The following is a 19538-nucleotide window of genomic DNA, read 5'->3' on the forward strand; positions in this document are numbered from 1 at the left end:
GTAAAGTGATATACATGGAAAAACAGTCCCTCAGCATCTTAACCCAGTGTCTCAAAGTGCATACAAATTCAAGTTTTCTCCCCATTTAGTAGTGTAGTCTCAACAAAATACCACCCAAGACCAACTACACTGAGAGAAAACTAAATTGTTATTTACATGGTAATTCAAATGACATTATTTTGAACCTTGATTTATTCACTATTCACTATTTACTTAAATAATAAAGCTACTATCAGAATTGCTATTAACCACCTCAAATTTGTGTCCCTTGAACAGAGAGAGAAACAGATTTTATAAAGTGTTCTGTACTTTTCATTTGTAATTGACCAAGAGGTCATACTTAGAGAATGTGAAAGGCATTGGAGAACAGATTGCTTTTTCAATACTTCAAAGGTAAGAGATAAAAAAATTCTAATACTTTATTTCTAGCATACATGTCATTAAAATATTTTATAAGACATATAAAACATTTAATCACATAAATATTAAATTCAACCAAATAGCACCCCAAATAAAAGCCTAAAAATAACACTGTAAATAAAATAACAGCAACTTCATTTTTCCATCCTTCCCTTCTCTTTCCACTTCATCTCTGTTCTTCCCACCTAAACCCAAACTCCAACACACAAGCAAATATACTAGATAAAAATTATCCTGACCATCTGTATACATTTAAAAGTATAGTTCACCCTGAACAACATGAATCTGAACCATGAGGGTCCACTTAAATATGCCAATTTTCAATAGTAAATACTATGGACTACACTATTTGCATCTGCAGATTTAGAACCTCAGACATGGAAAATCTGAGGAACTGCATATACCTAGGCCTGACTATAAAGTTCAGTTCAGTTCAGTTGCTCAGTCATATCTGACTGTTTGCGATTCCATGGACTGCAGCATGCCAGGCCTCCCTGTCCATCACCATCATCCATCTGGGAGTTCACTCAAATTCATGTCCATTGAGTCAGTGATGCCATCCAGCCATCTCATCCTCTGTCGTCCCCTTCTCCTCCCACCTTCAATCTTTCCCAATATCAGGGTCTTTGACTATAAAGTTAAGCACTCCTAATCCCCACATTGCTCAAGGGTCAACTGCAGTCTTTCAAAGAAACAGAAACAAACATTTGCATTAAAGAAAAATGGATTAGGGGTATTTATTGATTACTAAATATGTGACTAGCATAGTGCTCTAAACATGAGACAAATCAAAAGATAAGAAAAATAAAAATTGATTTTCACCCAAATAATATGATAGGCACTAACCTTAATTATAAATTCTTCAACTTTAATATCTATATTTTCTTTTCCTGATGTCTGTGTATATTTTTTCATAAATAGAGAACACGGCTGTAAGACCTACAAACAGATAAGTGAAATTTACTTAAGGACATGTCTTACTTAATTTGAGATCTTTAACTATCGCCTATTACTAAAAGGAAAAGCAAATTAAATTATCTGAAAGCTTCTCATGAGGGCTCTTCCAAACTTTGGCAAGTCTACGATCACAGTAAAGGACTTTCAGCAGTTGTGATGAATTCCTTTATGCCAAATTCTTAGGTAGTAATGCACATTTACTAGCAGAAGTCTAAAATATCTTTTAAATGAAAGTCATTCAGTTGTGTCTAACTCTTTGCAACTCCATGGACTGTAGCCACCAAGCTCCTCTGTCTATGGCATTCTCCAGGCTAGAATACTGGAGTGGGCAGCTGTTCCCTTCTCCAGGGGATCTTCCCAACCCAGGAATTGAACCCAGATGTCCTGCACTGCAGGCAGATTCTTTACTGTATGAGCCACCAGGGAAGCCCAAAATATCTTTTAAATGATGCCCTGCGTAAAATATACGTTAAAGATATCTATAAAAATGATCTAAGCAAGGTCTTACATTTGCAAAGAGGTAAATGAAAAAGGTATTTCATTATAATTTTTATGATCACAAAATTACTTGAAACTGTTACTCTAAATAAATAGTTCTGTTAACATTTTTATTAAAAAAAGACTATATGGTAAGGTAGGTAAATGAACAGTTTCCCAATGATTAACAACAGGTCAGTCTTGAATTTCCTGTAATGTCCTTATTAGAACAGATTGCAAATCTTCAAATTCAATGATTTATTAAAACTATGAGGCCTATATTGTTAAATATCATTAAAGAAACAAATAAAATGCATCTGAACTGAATGAGGGAATTAATACTAAACAGCTTTCATTTTTAAAAAATTAGGATGAGCTTTAAATAGAAATGATTAATATAAACTTCCTGTGACATGTCAAGACAATCCCGCTTAAGAATGTTTCATGATAACGTACAGATTAAGCTCAGCACTGTATTTCTTTACACAAGTCACTTTATTCATCAATTTTTTTGTAAACTTAAAACAACACTGCAAATAAGTCACATTATATAATGATGCTCTTTAACATAAAATAATCAATTTAATATTAAAAACCAAATGGTGTGATAGTTAATTCATTTAACCAAAATCGCAATTTTTGACAATAATGTGAAAGCACCATTGAAGTTAATTTGTAATAAAGAAAAACAATCTCTTTTGGGCATGTGACTCCACTGAATGTTTGGTTCATTCATCCACTCAGTCATTCATTGGATATATAGTGGTGAATAAAAGCAACAGTTGAAACGGAATATTGACTGCATGTACTAAAATTCAAATACTGCTCAGCAAAACATGGTATAATGAAAATTAGTCTGGAAATAGTCTATAGTTTTGTCACTACAAACATGGGTAAATCATTTAACATCTTTGGAATTCCACATCTTTATCTGTATCATCTCAAGCTGGAGTAAATATAGAGCCCTCATATTTTAGGATTCTATGAATCAACCATTTCTGCCATCCTTCAATTCAAGCTTAGGATATAAAGTCATTCTTACTGTGGTAATATTTTTTCCTCTCTTTTCTCTGAGAAAAGGGCAAGCAAGCACTTTAAGATCTCCCACAGAAGCTGTCATTATCTGTTCAAGTTTGGATGTTGATAGAAAGAAGTCACACTGGAACGAGGCTGTTAGAGCAGGAGCATCAGCCTTTGTCAGGTTGGCAACAAAAACCACTTCTGGATCCGTGATCTTGGCGTTTAAAATCATATTTGGTCTTAGAGAGTCATCTGAAGAAACATAAATGGGAACCATAAAAGTTCTAGTAAAGTAAATCTTGTCACTTGTGTATATGTTATCTGTAAGTTTCTAAATTGCTTCTAATATCCTGCTGTTAGGGATATGGTGAAAGTAACAATATAAATAACTGATTGGTTAGGACTAACCATAAATAATTATTAACTAATGCTGATTATGTGGGATAATGCAATCTTGATCTCTGTTATATGACTTTGACCTAACAGAAATAATCTTGTTTGGAACTTCTTTTTGTCAGAATTAATGCGTATATGCAATGCATGTATATACATTGGAGTGTGTACTATGCTGCAAGAGCAGGGAAGGGAAAACAGGTGAGGGGAACATCAGGAAGAGGACAGGAGACTTGCTAAAAGCACATAGACTACCTTACTTGTTTATTTTGATTTTACCCTAACATATATAGTCAGTGTCATACAAGCTATTGTATAAATACATTACATGTATATATGAATACAGAGATATCATATACCTACTGTTTAAGAAAGGTAAATGGAAAAATAAAATTCTGACCTTGCCAGTGAACAGCAGTTTTCCAATACTGCTCAACTGCACATTAGAGAGAAAAATGCATGACCTTAGACAATTACAATTTAACAGAGAAAAGAAATGTTAATGGCAGAGCTGGAACCAGAGCAGAGGCTTCTTGGCCCCTGATCCAATACACATTTCTATTCCTGTTGTTGTTTAGTCGCTAAGTTGTGTCTGACTCTCTTTGACACCACAGACTGTAGCCCACCAGGCTTCTCTGTCCATACAATTTCCCAGGCAAAATACTGGAGTGGGTTACCATTTCCTTCTCTAGGGGTCTACCTCTCTCTCAAAAATTGATGCTTACTAAGGTTTTTCTTCTGAACATATTTAAATTTGAAAGAGTAATTTTACATTCTTAAATGCTCCATTTCTCTTTTTTCCTGTTTGCAATTCTGGTAAAATATAAGACAAGTTATCATCTGTGACAAATAAATTCTGCTAACCTTTCTCCATCTTGATTTTTGCTAAGGCAGTTTGTTTCAGTGGAATCTGTGATTCTTTAGTCATATTTTCTGGACTCTGAGGTACAGCCTTGATAAAGAAATCAGCCACAGTCATCAGAAATTCCACACTGGCACATACATACAGCTTGTCAAGAACAGCATCAATATGACTTTCATTTTTGCCTTGTTGGTAACTTATGTCAATCATAGAACTGTTGTTCTCTTGACCATTCTTCTTATCAATCATTCTGAAAAAAATTTATGTACATTCATTATTTTATTCCTGCTAAAACACTTAAAAAGATGAAAAATTTTCTAAGTATCTTGTAATAGCTTTTCTTTCACCTTTCAGTTTCCAACTTGTATAGAAAACAGATCAGTGTTAACTGCAATCTAATTAGCTAATCAGCAACCAAGACAGGGTCTCCTAACCTCCACAGCCAAGGTTCATGGTAATAAGTAATCATAAGAGCATTTTATAATTATAACGCAATACTAGAAAAACAAATCAATGACCACTGAAAGGAAGTTTGGCAAAACACATTATTGTAGCCCCACAAAATTTAAAAGACAACCTCTTTATTTTATAAAATAAAACCTCCTTGAAGGAATTTATCTCCAAAGATCATCCTATACAACTGACTCCCAAGTTAGTCCATGTAATTCAAATCTGGCAGTGTTCATCAAGGGTCTGCAATGACAGTTTCCACACAGCCTCAAGCATGCTGCAAAAAGCAGGCTATGAAACAGAAGCATGGTCTTTATCACCCGTGCCTAGACTGCTAGGCTAGGCACCCTTGCCAAGACACAAAGTTTGCAAACTAGAAAAGCTGGATGCATGAAAGCACTCTTCCCTCATTTATTCATCTCTTAGAAAGACAAAGGGCTCACAAAGGGCTCAAGCAGCAGAACAGTTCTTCTCCAAAAATAATCAAGAACAAAAATATTATGTATCTCATTATTTGTGAAAGAAATAAAAATATAATTAGGCCACTAAAGTTGCGTCTCTCTCACTTTGCAATAGCGTGGTATGAATTACTCTTTCAAAAATGAGTTGATAAATGTGAAAATTAGGGATTCCATTTCTGCTAAAACTTTTTTTAATCCTGTAGAGTCTTTTCTTTAAATTTAAGTATAGTTGATCTCCTAAAACTTTTAAAGAAATTTTACAGAACTGTTTTAAAATATATATACAAAATAAATAAGACAAAAGATCCATAAATTGAAGGCTTTTTTGAAAAAAGATTCTGCCTACTGAAAACAATTTACAAAAATGTACCACTAATGAACCACACACATGAATTTCACTATTAAAATTCTTACATTTTCTTAGTTCCCACTTTTAAGACAATATTATTAAACTTCCCTTTAATTCAAACATAAAAGCAACTGAACCTGAAATTAGCACTATTTCTTGAAGCACTTCAAACTGAAATATGACCAAAGACCTACATTGATAATCCCAAGGAAGAGAATCCCAAAAATGATGATCAAAAGATCCCTTCTGACCATCTGAAGCCAAGCAATCAATGCCTGGTAACAATGCCAAGCGCATCAACCTTTTATATGTGCAGCAAACTGAGAAATGACAAACCTTGATGTTGCTCTCTCAATTCCTTCTCTGAGATCATCAAGAGTGCAGGTCTTAAGTTTAATACTGACATTCATTGAGCCATCCTTAAACATCTTCCCTGAAGAAGCCATAAGATGTAGCCTGAGTTCACCGAGCCGGAAACTATCATTATGAAATGCAAGTTTGGATTCCTGTGGTATATTTTTCAAGCAAAAGAATCAATTATCTTCAGGTGTTATGTAATTACTTTTAAACATATTTCTTAACTCAGAGATTAAAAGCACATTTTTAAAGTATGGGTATTAAAACTGGAACAAAGAAAACTATGCAAGTTTGTGACTGTATATGCACATGCAAATACATACCTAAGTGTGTGTGCTCACATTCAACAAGGGTTAATACATAAAATTTTCTGATTTACAGTTCAACGCAAAAAGAAAATCAGGAAACTGTCAATCAATCACTCTAACATAAATATTTAATGAGCTCTTCTGTAAATCACTCTGTGATAGGAACTAAAGGCTTTATGAGAAAGGATAAAGCACGGTACGTGATCTTAGTAAGCTTATACTCTACTTATACTCTAATTAAAAAAATAAAATGGAAATTTATTACAAGGAACATCACAAGGAGATGCTATAATTTGCAAATAAATAAAAAATGATACATTGCCACTTATTTATTCGTTCTTACATCTTCCTATATTCCACAAAGAATATTAAGAGATTAGGTAAAGAATAAAAACAGCAAAAGCTCATAGGGTCAAAGAGATACTTGTGGGCTGGGAAAAATTCATGAAGAATGTGAGAACTAACTGAACTTCAGAGATTGATTGGAATCAAGCTAAGAGGGGTAGAAGGCATTCCAGATGGAGAAAGAACATGAGCAAACAATTCAAGATGCTCTGGGGGGACAAGGTACAGGCTGGCATCTTAGGCTTGAATATTTCAATAAAAGAAAAGTAAGGAAAGGAGTCTGGAAAGAAATGTGGAGGCCTAACTGTGGTCTCAAACCCTCAAGATTTAAACTTTAAGGAAAAAACGACCTCAATATGTATTCCACACCATAACACATAGCTCAAATTTCTGTAGGTATGCTGAGACACTAAAAGAACAAAACCCAAACAACCAAGCAAAAAAAAAACCACCGAGAGAGAAAATCTTTGGGGAAGTAGGATTTTCAGTTTAGCAGTAATTGCTCACTACAGACTAGTGAGTGTATTGATATAAGGGTGCTGCTGATGGGCAATTCTTGGCACCGTGGTTGTAACTGCCTATCTTCTCTTACTCAAAAGAGTATAATGCATGTAAATGGGTCAGAACGAAATTATTATTGGAAACTTGCAATGCCTTTAATTTACAAAAATACAGATAATTCACAAACTTGTGATTTGTAACTTTTAATAGAAATGACCAATGACACATCTACTAATCACAATATAATAGAGTTTCTGGTATGGTTACTGATGTAGACAATTTGGAGGCACTGAGTACATCAAGGCTATATATTATCACCCTGCTTATTTAACTTATACGCAGAGTACACCATGAGAAACGCTGGCCTGGAGGAAGCACAAGCTGGAATCAACATTGCCGGGAGAAATATCAATAACCTCAGATATGCAGATGACACCACCCTTAGGGCAGAAAGTGAAGAACTAAAGAGCCTCTTGATGAAAGTGAAAGAGGAGAGTGGAAAAGTTGGCTTAAAGCTCAATATTCAGAAAACGAAGATCATGGCATCTGGTCCCATCACTTCATGGCAAATAGATAGGGAAACAGTGGAACAGTGGCTGAATTTATTTTTGGGGGCTCCAAAATCACTGCAGTTGGTGACTGCAGCCATGAAATTAAAAGACGCTTGCTCCTTGGAAGGAAAGTTATGACCAACCTAGATAGCATGTTAAAAAGCAGAGACATTACTTTGTCAACAAAGGTCCGTCTAGTCAAGGCTATGGTTTTTCCAGTGATCATGTATGGATGTGAGAGTTGGACTATAAAGAAAGCTGAGTGCAGAAGAATTGATGCTTTTCAACTATGGTGTTGGAGAAGACTCTTGAGAGTCCCTTGGATTGCAAGGAGATCCAACCAGTCCATCCTAAAGGAAATCAGTCCTGGGTGTTCATTGGAAGGATTGATGTTGAAGCTGAAACTCCGATACTTTGGCCACCTGATGTGAAGAGATGACTCATTTGAAAAGACCCTGATGCTGGGAAAGATTGAGGGCAGGAGGAGAAGGGGACGACAGAGGATAAGATGGTTGAATGGCATCACCAACTCGATGGAGATGGGTTTGGGTGGACTCCAGGAGTTGGTGATGGACAGAGAGGCCTGGCGTGCTGCGGTTCATGGGGTCGCAAAGAGTCGGACAGGACTGAGTGACTGAACTGAACTGAACTGAACTGAATGTTCTTTTTTAATAAGTTAAAATTCACATAATGTAACACTGACTGTTTTCTAAGTAAAATGGGAATCTATAAATGGCTACATGACATTGAGGAGCCTGAACTTGTGCCAATGAGTAAGTTGAATGACAACAAACAAGGAAGCCACTGCAGTACTGTGTGAGCTGAGAAGCCTCAAATGATGCAGCAGTGAGAACTTCCAGGAAAGAACAGAAGTTCACTCAAACTGACAGCACTTGGTGTCCAAATGAATCAAGAATGTCAACAAAGAAGGAAGTAAAAGAAAACAACCAGATTGTAAGGCTGGGCAGCCAGTAGAATAATAGTACCTTAATAGAAATGAAGAATATATTTAACTGTTCATTTTGCATTACATCATATTCTGATCTTTTATTAACATTAACGTTAAACATTAGAAATTAAGGCTGTCACCTCACACCAGTCAGAATGGCCATCATTAAAATGTCTACAAATAACAAACTGCTGGAGAGGGTACAGAGAAAAGGAAACCCTTCTGCACTGTTTGTGGGAATATAAACTGGCGCGACCACTATGGAAAATAGTGTGGAAGTTCCTTAGAAATTTAAAAATAGAGTTACCACATGATCTAGCAATCACAACGCCTAGGCATATAGCCAGACAGAAATACATTTGAAAAGATACAAGCACCCCTATGTTCATACAGCACTATTCACAATAGCCAAGATAAGGAAACCACCATTGAATGGATAAAGAAGGCATGGTACATAAATACGATGGAATATGATTCAGCCACAAAAAGGATGAAATAATGCCATCTGCAGCAACATGGATGGAACTAGAGATTATCATATTAAGTGAAGTAAGTCAGAAAGACAAATACCATATAATATCACTTATATGTGGAATCTTAAAATGTGACACAAATGAACATATCTACAAAACAAAAACAGACTCACAGACGTAGAGAGCAGACCTGTGGCTGCCAAGGATTGGGAGTTTAGGAGGAGCAGATGCAAACTGTTATACATAGGATGGATAAACAACAAGGTCCTACTCTCTATTACAGGGAACCATATTCAGTACCTTGTGATACACCATAAAGGAAAAGAATGTAAAAAATGAATATATATATATGTATAACTGAATCACTATGCTATATAGCAGAAATGAATACAATGCGGTAAAGGACATGGAATAACAGACTGGTTCCTAATAGGAAAAGGAGTATGTCAAGGCTGTATATTATCACCCTGATTATTTAACTTATATGCAGAGCACATCGTGAGAAACGCTGGACTGGAAGAAGCACAAGCTGGAATCAAGATTGCCGGGAGAAATACAATAACCTCAGATATGCAGATGACACCACCCTTAGGGCAGAAAGTGAAGAGGAACTCAAAAGCCTCTTGATGAAAGTGAAAGAGGAGAGTGAAAAAGTTGGCTTAACGCTCAACATTCAGAAAATGAAGATCATGGCATCTGGTCCCATCACTTCATGGGAAATAGATGGGGAAACAGTGGAAACAGTGTCAGACTTTATTTTTTTGGGCTCCAAAATTACTGCAGATGGTGACTGCAGCCATGAAATTAAAAGATGCTTACTCCTTGGAAGGAAAGTTATATCCAACCTAGACAGCATATTCAAAAGCAGAGACATTACTTTGCCAACAAAGGTCTGTCTAGTCAAGGCTATGGTTTTTCCTGTGGTCATGTATGGATGTGAGAGTTGGACTGTGAAGAAGGCTGAGTGCCAAAGAATTGATGCTTTTGAGCTGTGGTGTTGGAAAAGACTCTTGAGAGTCCCTTGGACTGCAAGGAGTTCCAACCAATCCATTCTGAAGGAGATCAGCCCTGGGATTTCTTTGGAGGGAATGATGCTGAAGCTGAAACTCCAGTACTTTGGCCACCTCATGCAAAGAGTTGACTCATTGGAAAAGATTCTGATGCTGGGAGGGATTAGGGGCAGGAGGAGAAGGGGACGACAGAGGATGAGATGGCTGGATGGCATCACTGACTCGATGGACGTGAGTCTGAGTGAACTCCAGGAGTTGGTGATGGACAGGGAGGCCTGGCGTGCTGCGATTCATGGGGTCGCAAAGAGTCCGACACGACTGAGCGACTGAACTGAACTGAATTGCACAAATGACAAATACTTGCTCAAGGTCCAACAGTAATAATATATGAATACTGTATAACTCTTAGAAAATAATATGAAACATAACGAAACATATACATGGACATAAACAATAGATATAATACAATAAGTGCTTATTATGGGTATTATTATATTATATGCATGAGTATTACGATGATATTAATTGATATAATAAAAAAACATTTAGTAGAAGACACTATATAAAAAAGCTTCCTAAAAAAATATCAATGACATATTATGTGGTTCAAAACATGACACTAGACCTTGGTTCCTCAATTCACTCATCAGTATCCTTAACATATCATCTACTAAATAAAAAGTTTATTCAAGGAAAACATAATTAATGCTTATATATCATAGATAATCATAAATTTTAAAATAACCCTCTAAGGTTCCAAAGCCACTAAATTATTTTCCTTAAATAGTTAAATATGCATGTATATATAACTATGTAGTAAAACTGTACATATAGCTAATTATCCACATATAAAATATTTCTCCTAGAGCTAGGTCTAAATATTTTAGCACTGATATTACTTGGAAAAAAAGTAAAAAGTTTTCCCAAGCCTAGAAAGATTAAAAACACTAACAAAGTGCAAACAGAGAGCAAGACCAATGCATACTCTGTAGGCCAAACAGAATTTAACAGAGATCAACCTTCAGAAGAAGAATCACATCAAAAAAAATGACAATATTCTAAAATTGAGTATCAAGAGCTAAGGACTTTCTCCTAGATATAGACATTAACTACATACCTGGCTGGTATCATTGTTATACAGTACAATAGAAAGAGATTCAAAGTGAAAGTCAAACTGGAGAGTGACACTCTGGTCCAAAGCAAGCTTGGAGTCTGTCACATCTTCCTGTTCTGATGGTTCAAACATAAATATGAAAATTAGTAAGCTTTTAAGTATGTATATGACTTTATACATTTTTTGAAAGCTAGGATAATAATGTATGATTCTAAATTTATATGATACTTTCAAGAATTATTTAAATCATGATGAAACAATTACCAAATTGGCAATATATTCCATAAATATTTAGTACTGGGAAAAATGTACACAGACTATCTATATTAAAGGGTGTGGAGAAAAGGGAACCCTCTTACACTGTTGGTGGGAATGCAAACTAGTACAGCCACTATGGAGAACAGTGTGGAGATTCCTTAAAAAACTGGAAATAGAACTGCCTTATGATCCAGCAATCCCACTGCTGGGCATACACACTGAGGAAACCAGAAGGGAAAGAGACACATGTACCCCAATGTTCATCGCAGCACTGTTTATAATAGCCAGGACATGGAAGCAACCTAGATGTCCATCAGCAGATGAATGGATAAGCAAGCTGTGGTACATATACACAATGGAGTATTATTCAGCCATTAAAAAGAATACATTTGAATCAGTTCTAATGAGGTGGATGAAACTGGAGCCTATTATACAGAGTGAAGTAAGCCAGAAAGAAAAACACCAATGTAGTATACTAAAGCATATATATGGAATTTAGAAAGATGGTAACAATAACCCTGTGTACGAGACAGCAAAAGAGACACTGATGTATTGAACAGTCTTATGGACTCTGTGGGAGAGGGAGAGGGTGGGAAGATTGGGGAGAATGGCATTGAAACATGTAAAATATCATGTATGAAATGAGTCGCCAGTCCAGGTTCGATGCACGATACTGGATGCTTGGGGCTGGTGCACTGGGACGACCCAGAGGGATGGAATGGGGAGGGAGGAGGGAGGAGGGTTCAGGATGGGGAACACATGTATACCTGTGGCGGATTAATTTTGATATTTGGCAAATCTAATACAGTTATGTAAAGTTTAAAAATAAAATAAAATTAAAAAAATAAATAAATAAAAAAAAAAAATAAAAAAAAATAAAATAAAAAGATAGCCTGGCAAAGACTATTAAGACAACTTTTTTAAAAAAGCCCTACAAATGCAAGTCTACTTAGTTGTAGTTTATAATTATTAAAGCATTTCACTTAACTGGTTACAGGCCATTCTCAAGAGATTATGAAATTGGAGGCAGAGAAAAGTAAAATACTTTGTCCAAGAACAGACAGCTAGTCAGTAAAAGATCCTCTGCTAGTGTAGTTCACGTCTCACTATCTTTAATTACCTATGACATCCAGTCCATTACCTTTGATAGATAAAAGCAGAGTTACCTTTGATAACTTAAAAGCAGAGTTGAAGAGACCTAAAATATAATGTGAGACAGGGAGTCTCTGGAATTTTGAGGTGAAAGAGACTTCAAGAAGTAATGCAGTCTTATCCCTCATCTTTAGACAGAAACTTTTTAGACAAAGAATACATAATGCTTTCAATCCTGCTTACAAAGTGATTCTGCGGTCTCTTTTGGAGATGGATTCTATTCTTTTGGTCATTTATAGGAAAGTCTATTCTTACATGTTACTGCAAGAGCAAACACAGCATAACTTTAACTACATTAAGGCTTCTCCAAGTTGGAAATAAGTTACATTCCCATGTAGTTTTTCCATCAGAACTTTTTTTGTTTTCCCAAGTACCACATTAACTATACAGCTTGAACCAGGGACACAAACTGACCACAGCTGAATATAGTGAGATTGTTAACCACATAAAGCTTGCCTGCTACAGTTTATTCATCCATACAGTACACAGTTCCTGTCTAACTACAGGAACAGCCTACTTATCTAGCACTTGTCTGCATGGCAGCATGAACTCAGCCTGGGGAGAGATGCAGGGAGGCCTCACTAAATTCATATAGTGCTCATAAATATCCTCAACGAAAAACCTTATTTTGCACACTGCTCCAGACATTTGTTTTATGACTTCAAAACACACCAGACCTAACTATAGGAGAAGCACTGCTGGCTTAGTATACTTACTGGCAGCTTAACTGACTGCTGCCATAACTAACAGTCAATGACTTAAACATGATAAAAGCACAGCAGTCTGGGGTCATTTATTAAATGGACAAGGAACACTCCATCTCACTTTAGCCATGAAAATACTAACTTATTCACAGTCTAAAATAAAACATGGTATTCACATAACAATTTTAAATGACGAAAAACAGTGAAATTATAAAACTATTCTATATACTTGGCCAAGAAAGCAAAAAGAAACCCTTGTATGTTAGAAAAATTGTCTTTTAAAAATGGCTGAATTTAAAAGGTTCAGTGCCTTTGAAAGATAACAATTTTAATAATCTGGAAAATTCCCTTATGTATCTGACTGTATCACTCCCCAGTGAAGACAGATAAGCAAAGCTATTACTGAACCAGAATACCTTCCTATTTCATGGACCAGTCATCTGAGTATGACACCAGTTCCTTTTCTCTCTTAATTATTTTGGGCTCTTACTATGCTGCATCCCTACTTTGCTTTTGCTCTCAAAGTACACTACTTCAGCGCAGCGCAGTGCAGTCACCCAGTTGTGTCCGACTCTTTGCGACCCGATGAACCGGAGCACACCAGGCCTCCCTGTCCATCACCAACTCCCGGAGTCCACCCAAACCCATCTCCATCGAGTCCGTGATGCCATCCAACCATCTCCTCCTCTGTCGTCCCCTGCCCTCAATCTTTCCCAGCATCAGGGGGCCAAAGTATTGGAGTTTCAGCTTCAACATCAGTCCTTTGAATGAACACCCAGGACTGATCTCCTTTAGGATGGACTGGTTGGACCTCCTTGCAGTCCAAGGGACTCTCAAGAGTCTTCTCCAACACCATGGTTCAAAAGCATCAATTCTTCTGCACTCAGCTTTCTTTATAGTCCAACTCTCACATCCATACATGATCACTGGAAAAACCATAGCCTTGACTAGACGGACAATACCTTTGTTGACAAAGTAATGTCTCTGCTTTTTAACATGCTATCTAGGTTGGTCATAATTTTCCTTCCAAGGAGTAAGTGTCTTTTAATTTCATGGCTGCAATCACCATCTGCAGTGATTCTGGAGCCCCAAAAATTAAAGTCAGCCACTGTTTCCCCATCTATTTGCCATGAAGTGATGAGACCGGATGCCATGATCTTAGTTTTCTGAATGTTGAGCTTTAAGCCAACTTTTCCACTCTCCTCTTTCACTTTCATCAAGAGGCTCTTTAGTTCTTCACTTTCTGCCCTAAGGGTGGTGTCATCTGCATATCTAAGGTTATTGATATTTCTCCAGGCAATCTTGATTCCAGCCTGTGCTTCTTCCAGCCCAGCATTTCTCATGATGTACTCTGCATATAAGTTAAATAAGCAGGGTGACAATATACAGCCTTGACATACTCCTTTTCCTATCTGGAACCAGTCTGCTGTTACATGTCCAGTTCTAACTGTTGTTTCCTGACCTGCATATAGGTTTCTCAAGAGGCAGGTCAGGTGGTCTGGTATTCCCATCTCTTTCAGAATTTTCCACAGTTTATTGTGATCCACACACTCAAAGGCTTTGGCATAGTCAATAAAGCAGAAATAGATGTTTTTCTGGAACTCTTGCTTTTTTGAAGATCCAGCGGATGTTGGCAATTTGATCTCTGGTTCCTCTGCCTTTTCTAAAATCAGCTTGAACATCTGGGAGTTCGTGGTTCACGTATTGCTGAAGACTGGCTTGGAAAATTTTGAGCATTACTTTACTAGCCTGTAAGATGAGTGTAACTGTATGGTAGTTTGAGCATTCTTTGGCATTGCCATTCTTTGGGATTGGAATGAAAGCTGACCTTTTCCAGTCCTGTGGCCACTACTGAGTTTTCCAAATTTGCTGACATATTGAGTGAGGCACTTTCACAGCATCATTTTTAGGATTTGAAATAGCTCAAATGGAATTCCATTACCTCCACTAGCTTTGTTCGTAGTGATGCCCCTCAATGCCCCTTGAATTGGGCAAATTCAACTTTCACAAATAAAGGGCAAGCATGCATCATGCAGGCAACAAGAGGTGGGCCCTCCCTTTAGAGCAATGAGCCCACTTCCTTCCCCTGGGAACTTCAAGGCAGTCTCAGCCCCTTCTGATCTTCCACAGTAAATAATACAGCATTAGATCAGTTCACACCACATTACAGTGGACAATTAAAAAACCCACTAAATGTAAATATGGCATTAACATCTAATTCTTTTCAATAATCAAAGCAAAAATCTCCATCAATTTATACCTATGAAGTGCTCAGGTCTACTGGAAACGTCTTGTCTGACTCTCACAGCCTCCTGGGTAGACTGCGTAGGGCTTGGCTGTGAAGAAGCTTCTCCAAGATTCTCTAGCAAAATTTTCATTAAAACTGTTAAGTCATCTCTACTGAGCGCAACCTAGAAACCACAATAGGTTACTGTTAATACAAAACAATAAATGATGCAAAATATCTATGTCTTAACTTATGGTCTGTCAAATAAACTGTTCATCTAACTAAAAAAAATAAGCGAGTTGAGAGCATAAATAGCAGGATCAAAGTATTTTATCTTGTATAGTATTAGACATTACTCCTGTGTGTAGACAGATTTTTGCCTCCACTCATATCCAAGCCCCTGCTTCCAGTACGCCCCTCCTGCTGCCTTAACTGTTACTGTTACTGTAACTCATTCTGTCTGGACCTGTGTTCCTCTCCCCTCTCCCTAGCTCCTCATCTCCATTCTACTTCTCTCTCTTCTCATCCAGTACCGGCGTCCTCCTCCACATTGTCTACTCTCCCCCAAACTCAAAATATGAAGAATGCGGTTCAGTTTCCAGTCTCCATCAAGAAGAAAAAGATGCGCTCCTGCAATGTAGTCTTATTCTCAGTACATGCGTGTCTGCATATACTTAAATCATTTAACCTATCAAGATGATGCCTCCTAGAACAGTAACAAATACATCTGCACAGAACTGTTAAAAGCCAAAACACAGGCCAAGATGAGCATCTTGCTAATCTCCAACCTTTATAAAAAGGGGATATGTGACAAAAAGAAAAAAAAAAAAAAGCAAGAGATTTTGAGTCAAGTCAACTATACCACTCTCAAGCTGTGCTGTTGGCTAAGTTTCTTAGCCTCCTTAACTCATTTCTTAATCTTTAAAATAGGAATAATATCTTCCTCATCAGTGGCTGCAGAACAACATGAAGCCGCTAGAATAAAGAAAGATGCTACTGGCTGCTAAGACCCATTAAACCTTTTTATCCTTCCATCGTTTGTGCATTTCCCCTACACATATTGAGGCTTCCCTGGTGGCTCAGAGATAAAGAATTTGCCTGCCAATACAGGAGATTCAGGTTCGATCCCTGGGTCAGGAAGATCCCCTGGAGAAGGAAATGGCAACCCAATCCAGTATTCTTGCTTGGGAAATCCCATGGACAGAGGAGCCAGGTGGGCTACAATCCATAGGGTTGCAAGAGTCAGACATGACTTAGCAACTAAATAACAGTAATAACCTACACCTAGTAATAGTGATCCAAAAGGTCTTTTTGAAGTTCAGTTCAGTTCAGTTCAGTTGCTCAGTCGTGTCCGACTCTTTGCGACCCCATGAATTGCGGCACGCCAGGCCTCCCTGTCCATCACCAACTCCCGGAGTTCACTCAGACTCACGTCCATTGAGTCAGTGATGCCATCCAGCCATCTCATCCTCTGTCGTCCCCTTCTCCTCCTGCCCCCAATCCCTCCCAGCATCAGAGTCTTTTCCAATGAGTCAACTCTTCGCATGAGGTGGCCAAAATACTGGAGATTCAGCTTTAGCATCATTCCCTCCAACCCAAATCAAAACAGGCGCATTCACAGCACCTTTTCTTCTGAACACTGCAGTGCCCTGAGCCCCTCAAATTGTGCCCCTATCCCCAAGGACAACACCTGATTCCCAGCCTAAATGAAAGCGTGGACATATTTTAGCATGAGATGACGACCAGGGATTTCTTATTTGCTCCAAGTCCCAGTCCTTAGAAAACAGGCATCACTTTAACTCCCCAGAACTTCTTTCTATATTCATTCCCACTTGCGCTACCAACTGAGATATCATAGCCTCCCGAAGAACAGCTAACTTCACCACCTCCTAGTATTTGAAAAGGATCCAATGTTAGTTCTGGGATCTAATCTGAGCAAGGGAGAATTTAAGAGAACAGTACTATATCCTAGAATAGAAAAGTCAATACTCTGAATAAACACATGCTCTTCTTTATATATTTATTCATACCATATCTCTCATTCCTATAACAAGCCTCAATTTTAATATCCTCACTAGTAGAACTCGGCTCCTTTGACCCTTCTTGCTATATCTTAGAACTAACTCTGAAATAGTCACAGATATCAAAACCCACTACACTACCGAATTTTCACTCATCTTCCCCACATTCTGTTTAGTCACTCCCTCTTTCCCTATCCCCTACTGCTTGGCTTCAGCAGTTTCACAAACAGGCACACAAGAATCCCAAGGTCACCCAAAGGCTACACTTTGTGGTGACCATCTTTGACCGGTATCATCTCTTCCTGTGAGCCTACCTATGACCTGCTAACTACAATATTAAAAATACTGCTGCTTATATGCTTACCAATGAAACATATTCACCTTCTGAAAATGTCTGCTCTTGTAATTAAAAGAGTGTTTCTATACATTAAAAACACTATTTAAGGTGCTTTGGATGTGGTATCTAAGTATCACTTTACAGGGACTTGCCTGGAGGGTCTATACTTAAGATTCTATCCTTCCAATGCAGGGGACACAGATTCAGTCCTTGGCTGGGGAACTAGGATCCCACATGCCATGTAGCATGGTCAAAAAAACTTTTTTACATAAAATTTAAAATATCACTTTTCTTTTATCATTTGTCTTAAAACTTGAACAGAATCTTCTAAAATTACTAATAATAATCTCAGTAGCCTCCCTAGCTTTCAACCTCAGAGTTCTTGCTGGCTTCACCAAATATCCAACTAATAAGAAATAAAGAAAAGTGTTAAAAACTATGACACCTTCATTTTCAGTTAACAAAGCATTCCCTTTTAAATGTTTTATCACTTTCTGATGTACACTAGAACTACACTGTGATCGATGATAAAAGACTAGCTAGCGAGCAATTATTTTATACATATATTTACCTGCATAGGTTTTAGTCTTCCTTTTACCTCCACTCCTGGAATTTGCACATACCATGATGCTGCTAAATTTCGCTGTATGTATAAAAGCATGTTGACTGGTTTTAAAATTTCAATGTCATGTTGTGGTAAGTCAGCCTGCAAAATTGTTCTGAAAGATAATTAAAAATTTATTTTATATTTCTAAAATGTACATTTTAAAATGAAGACTATCATCATATGTGTACCAGTTTCCACACAGCATTTTTCCAAACACTAAAGACTGCTATCAGAATTCTTTTAGAACATGCTTCTTTTCAAAAATCAATCAGAATAAGTTTATAAAACAGAGCTACATAAAACAAAGCCCATGCAATGCTGATTTCAAAGAAACAAACTGCATGAGTATGACTATTGTGCTATTTACTATCTTTCCCAAAGACTAATAATAGCTACTAACCAATGTCATACAAACAAATGTTACATCCTCCTAAAACATCTCTGAAGAACAAAGAGTGATACTGTACTAAGCCCTTAGGTTTATGCTATTAGTACTTCTCCAAAATCAAAGGGAAAAGCTCACCAAACCTAGAAGTTAAACAAGCATATTGTAATAGTCATTTCTAGCCTGCCAGCCAACAAATATTTGAACCACCAAATAATTCACTCTTGTCATCCAACAGAGCCAACATTTTCCCATTTTGATTTGATTATCCATTAGAGATCTTACTGAGAATTCCTAAATGTGACATGCTTTGGAAATGAGAAATAAATCTTAAATTTTATTATATTTTTAAGAAGGCTTTGTCCATGTACAGCTATGTGCAAAGCAAATAAATAAATATCTAAATTAAGTATTAACCATAATCTTATAATAGGAAATTTTTATAGAGTAAAAAAACTCATCACAAATTTAATAAGACAAAGTATAGATTCTATGAGGTCCATCACTATCAACCACTAACCAAAAACCAATGGTCAAAGTTTCATGATTAGAAGAAATAAGGAATATGAACCATGAACCACTAGGGTGTTTTACCCTGGCATTGATTCTATGAAAATTCAATTTCTAGTAAGTAATACGTGGTTGGGGCTTCCCTGGTGGCTCAGTGGTAAAGAATCCACATAAAATGCAGGAGATGCAGGTAACTCCTGGGTAGGGAAGATTCCCTGGAGAAAGAAATGGCAACCCACTCCAGTATTCTTGCCTGGGAAATCTCATGGAGAGCGGAGCCTGGCGGGCTATAGCCACAGGATGGAAAAAGAGTCAGACACAACTTAGCAACTAAACAATA

At 37.2% G+C, this 19538-nt stretch overlaps 1 protein-coding gene across 2 annotated transcripts in view; it reads right to left on the bottom strand.

The window, feature by feature from the left end:
• Positions 1–19538, bottom strand: part of VPS13C (vacuolar protein sorting 13 homolog C) — a 190056-nt gene that overhangs the window by 54039 nt on the left and 116479 nt on the right. For both annotated transcript variants that reach the window (XM_025295705.2, XM_025295707.2), the window contains exons 45-51: positions 18268–18415; positions 15372–15522; positions 11001–11113; positions 5726–5895; positions 4132–4379; positions 2897–3126; positions 1267–1359 (exon numbers count right to left, since the gene is read on the bottom strand). In XM_025295705.2, coding sequence (XP_025151490.2) covers positions 1267–1359; positions 2897–3126; positions 4132–4379; positions 5726–5895; positions 11001–11113; positions 15372–15522; positions 18268–18415 — 1153 coding nt within the window. The remainder of the gene's footprint in view (positions 1–1266; positions 1360–2896; positions 3127–4131; positions 4380–5725; positions 5896–11000; positions 11114–15371; positions 15523–18267; positions 18416–19538) is intronic.

This window comes from Bubalus bubalis, chromosome 11, assembly GCF_019923935.1.
Source record: "Bubalus bubalis isolate 160015118507 breed Murrah chromosome 11, NDDB_SH_1, whole genome shotgun sequence".
In the NCBI taxonomy this organism is placed as follows: Eukaryota; Metazoa; Chordata; class Mammalia; order Artiodactyla; family Bovidae; genus Bubalus; species Bubalus bubalis.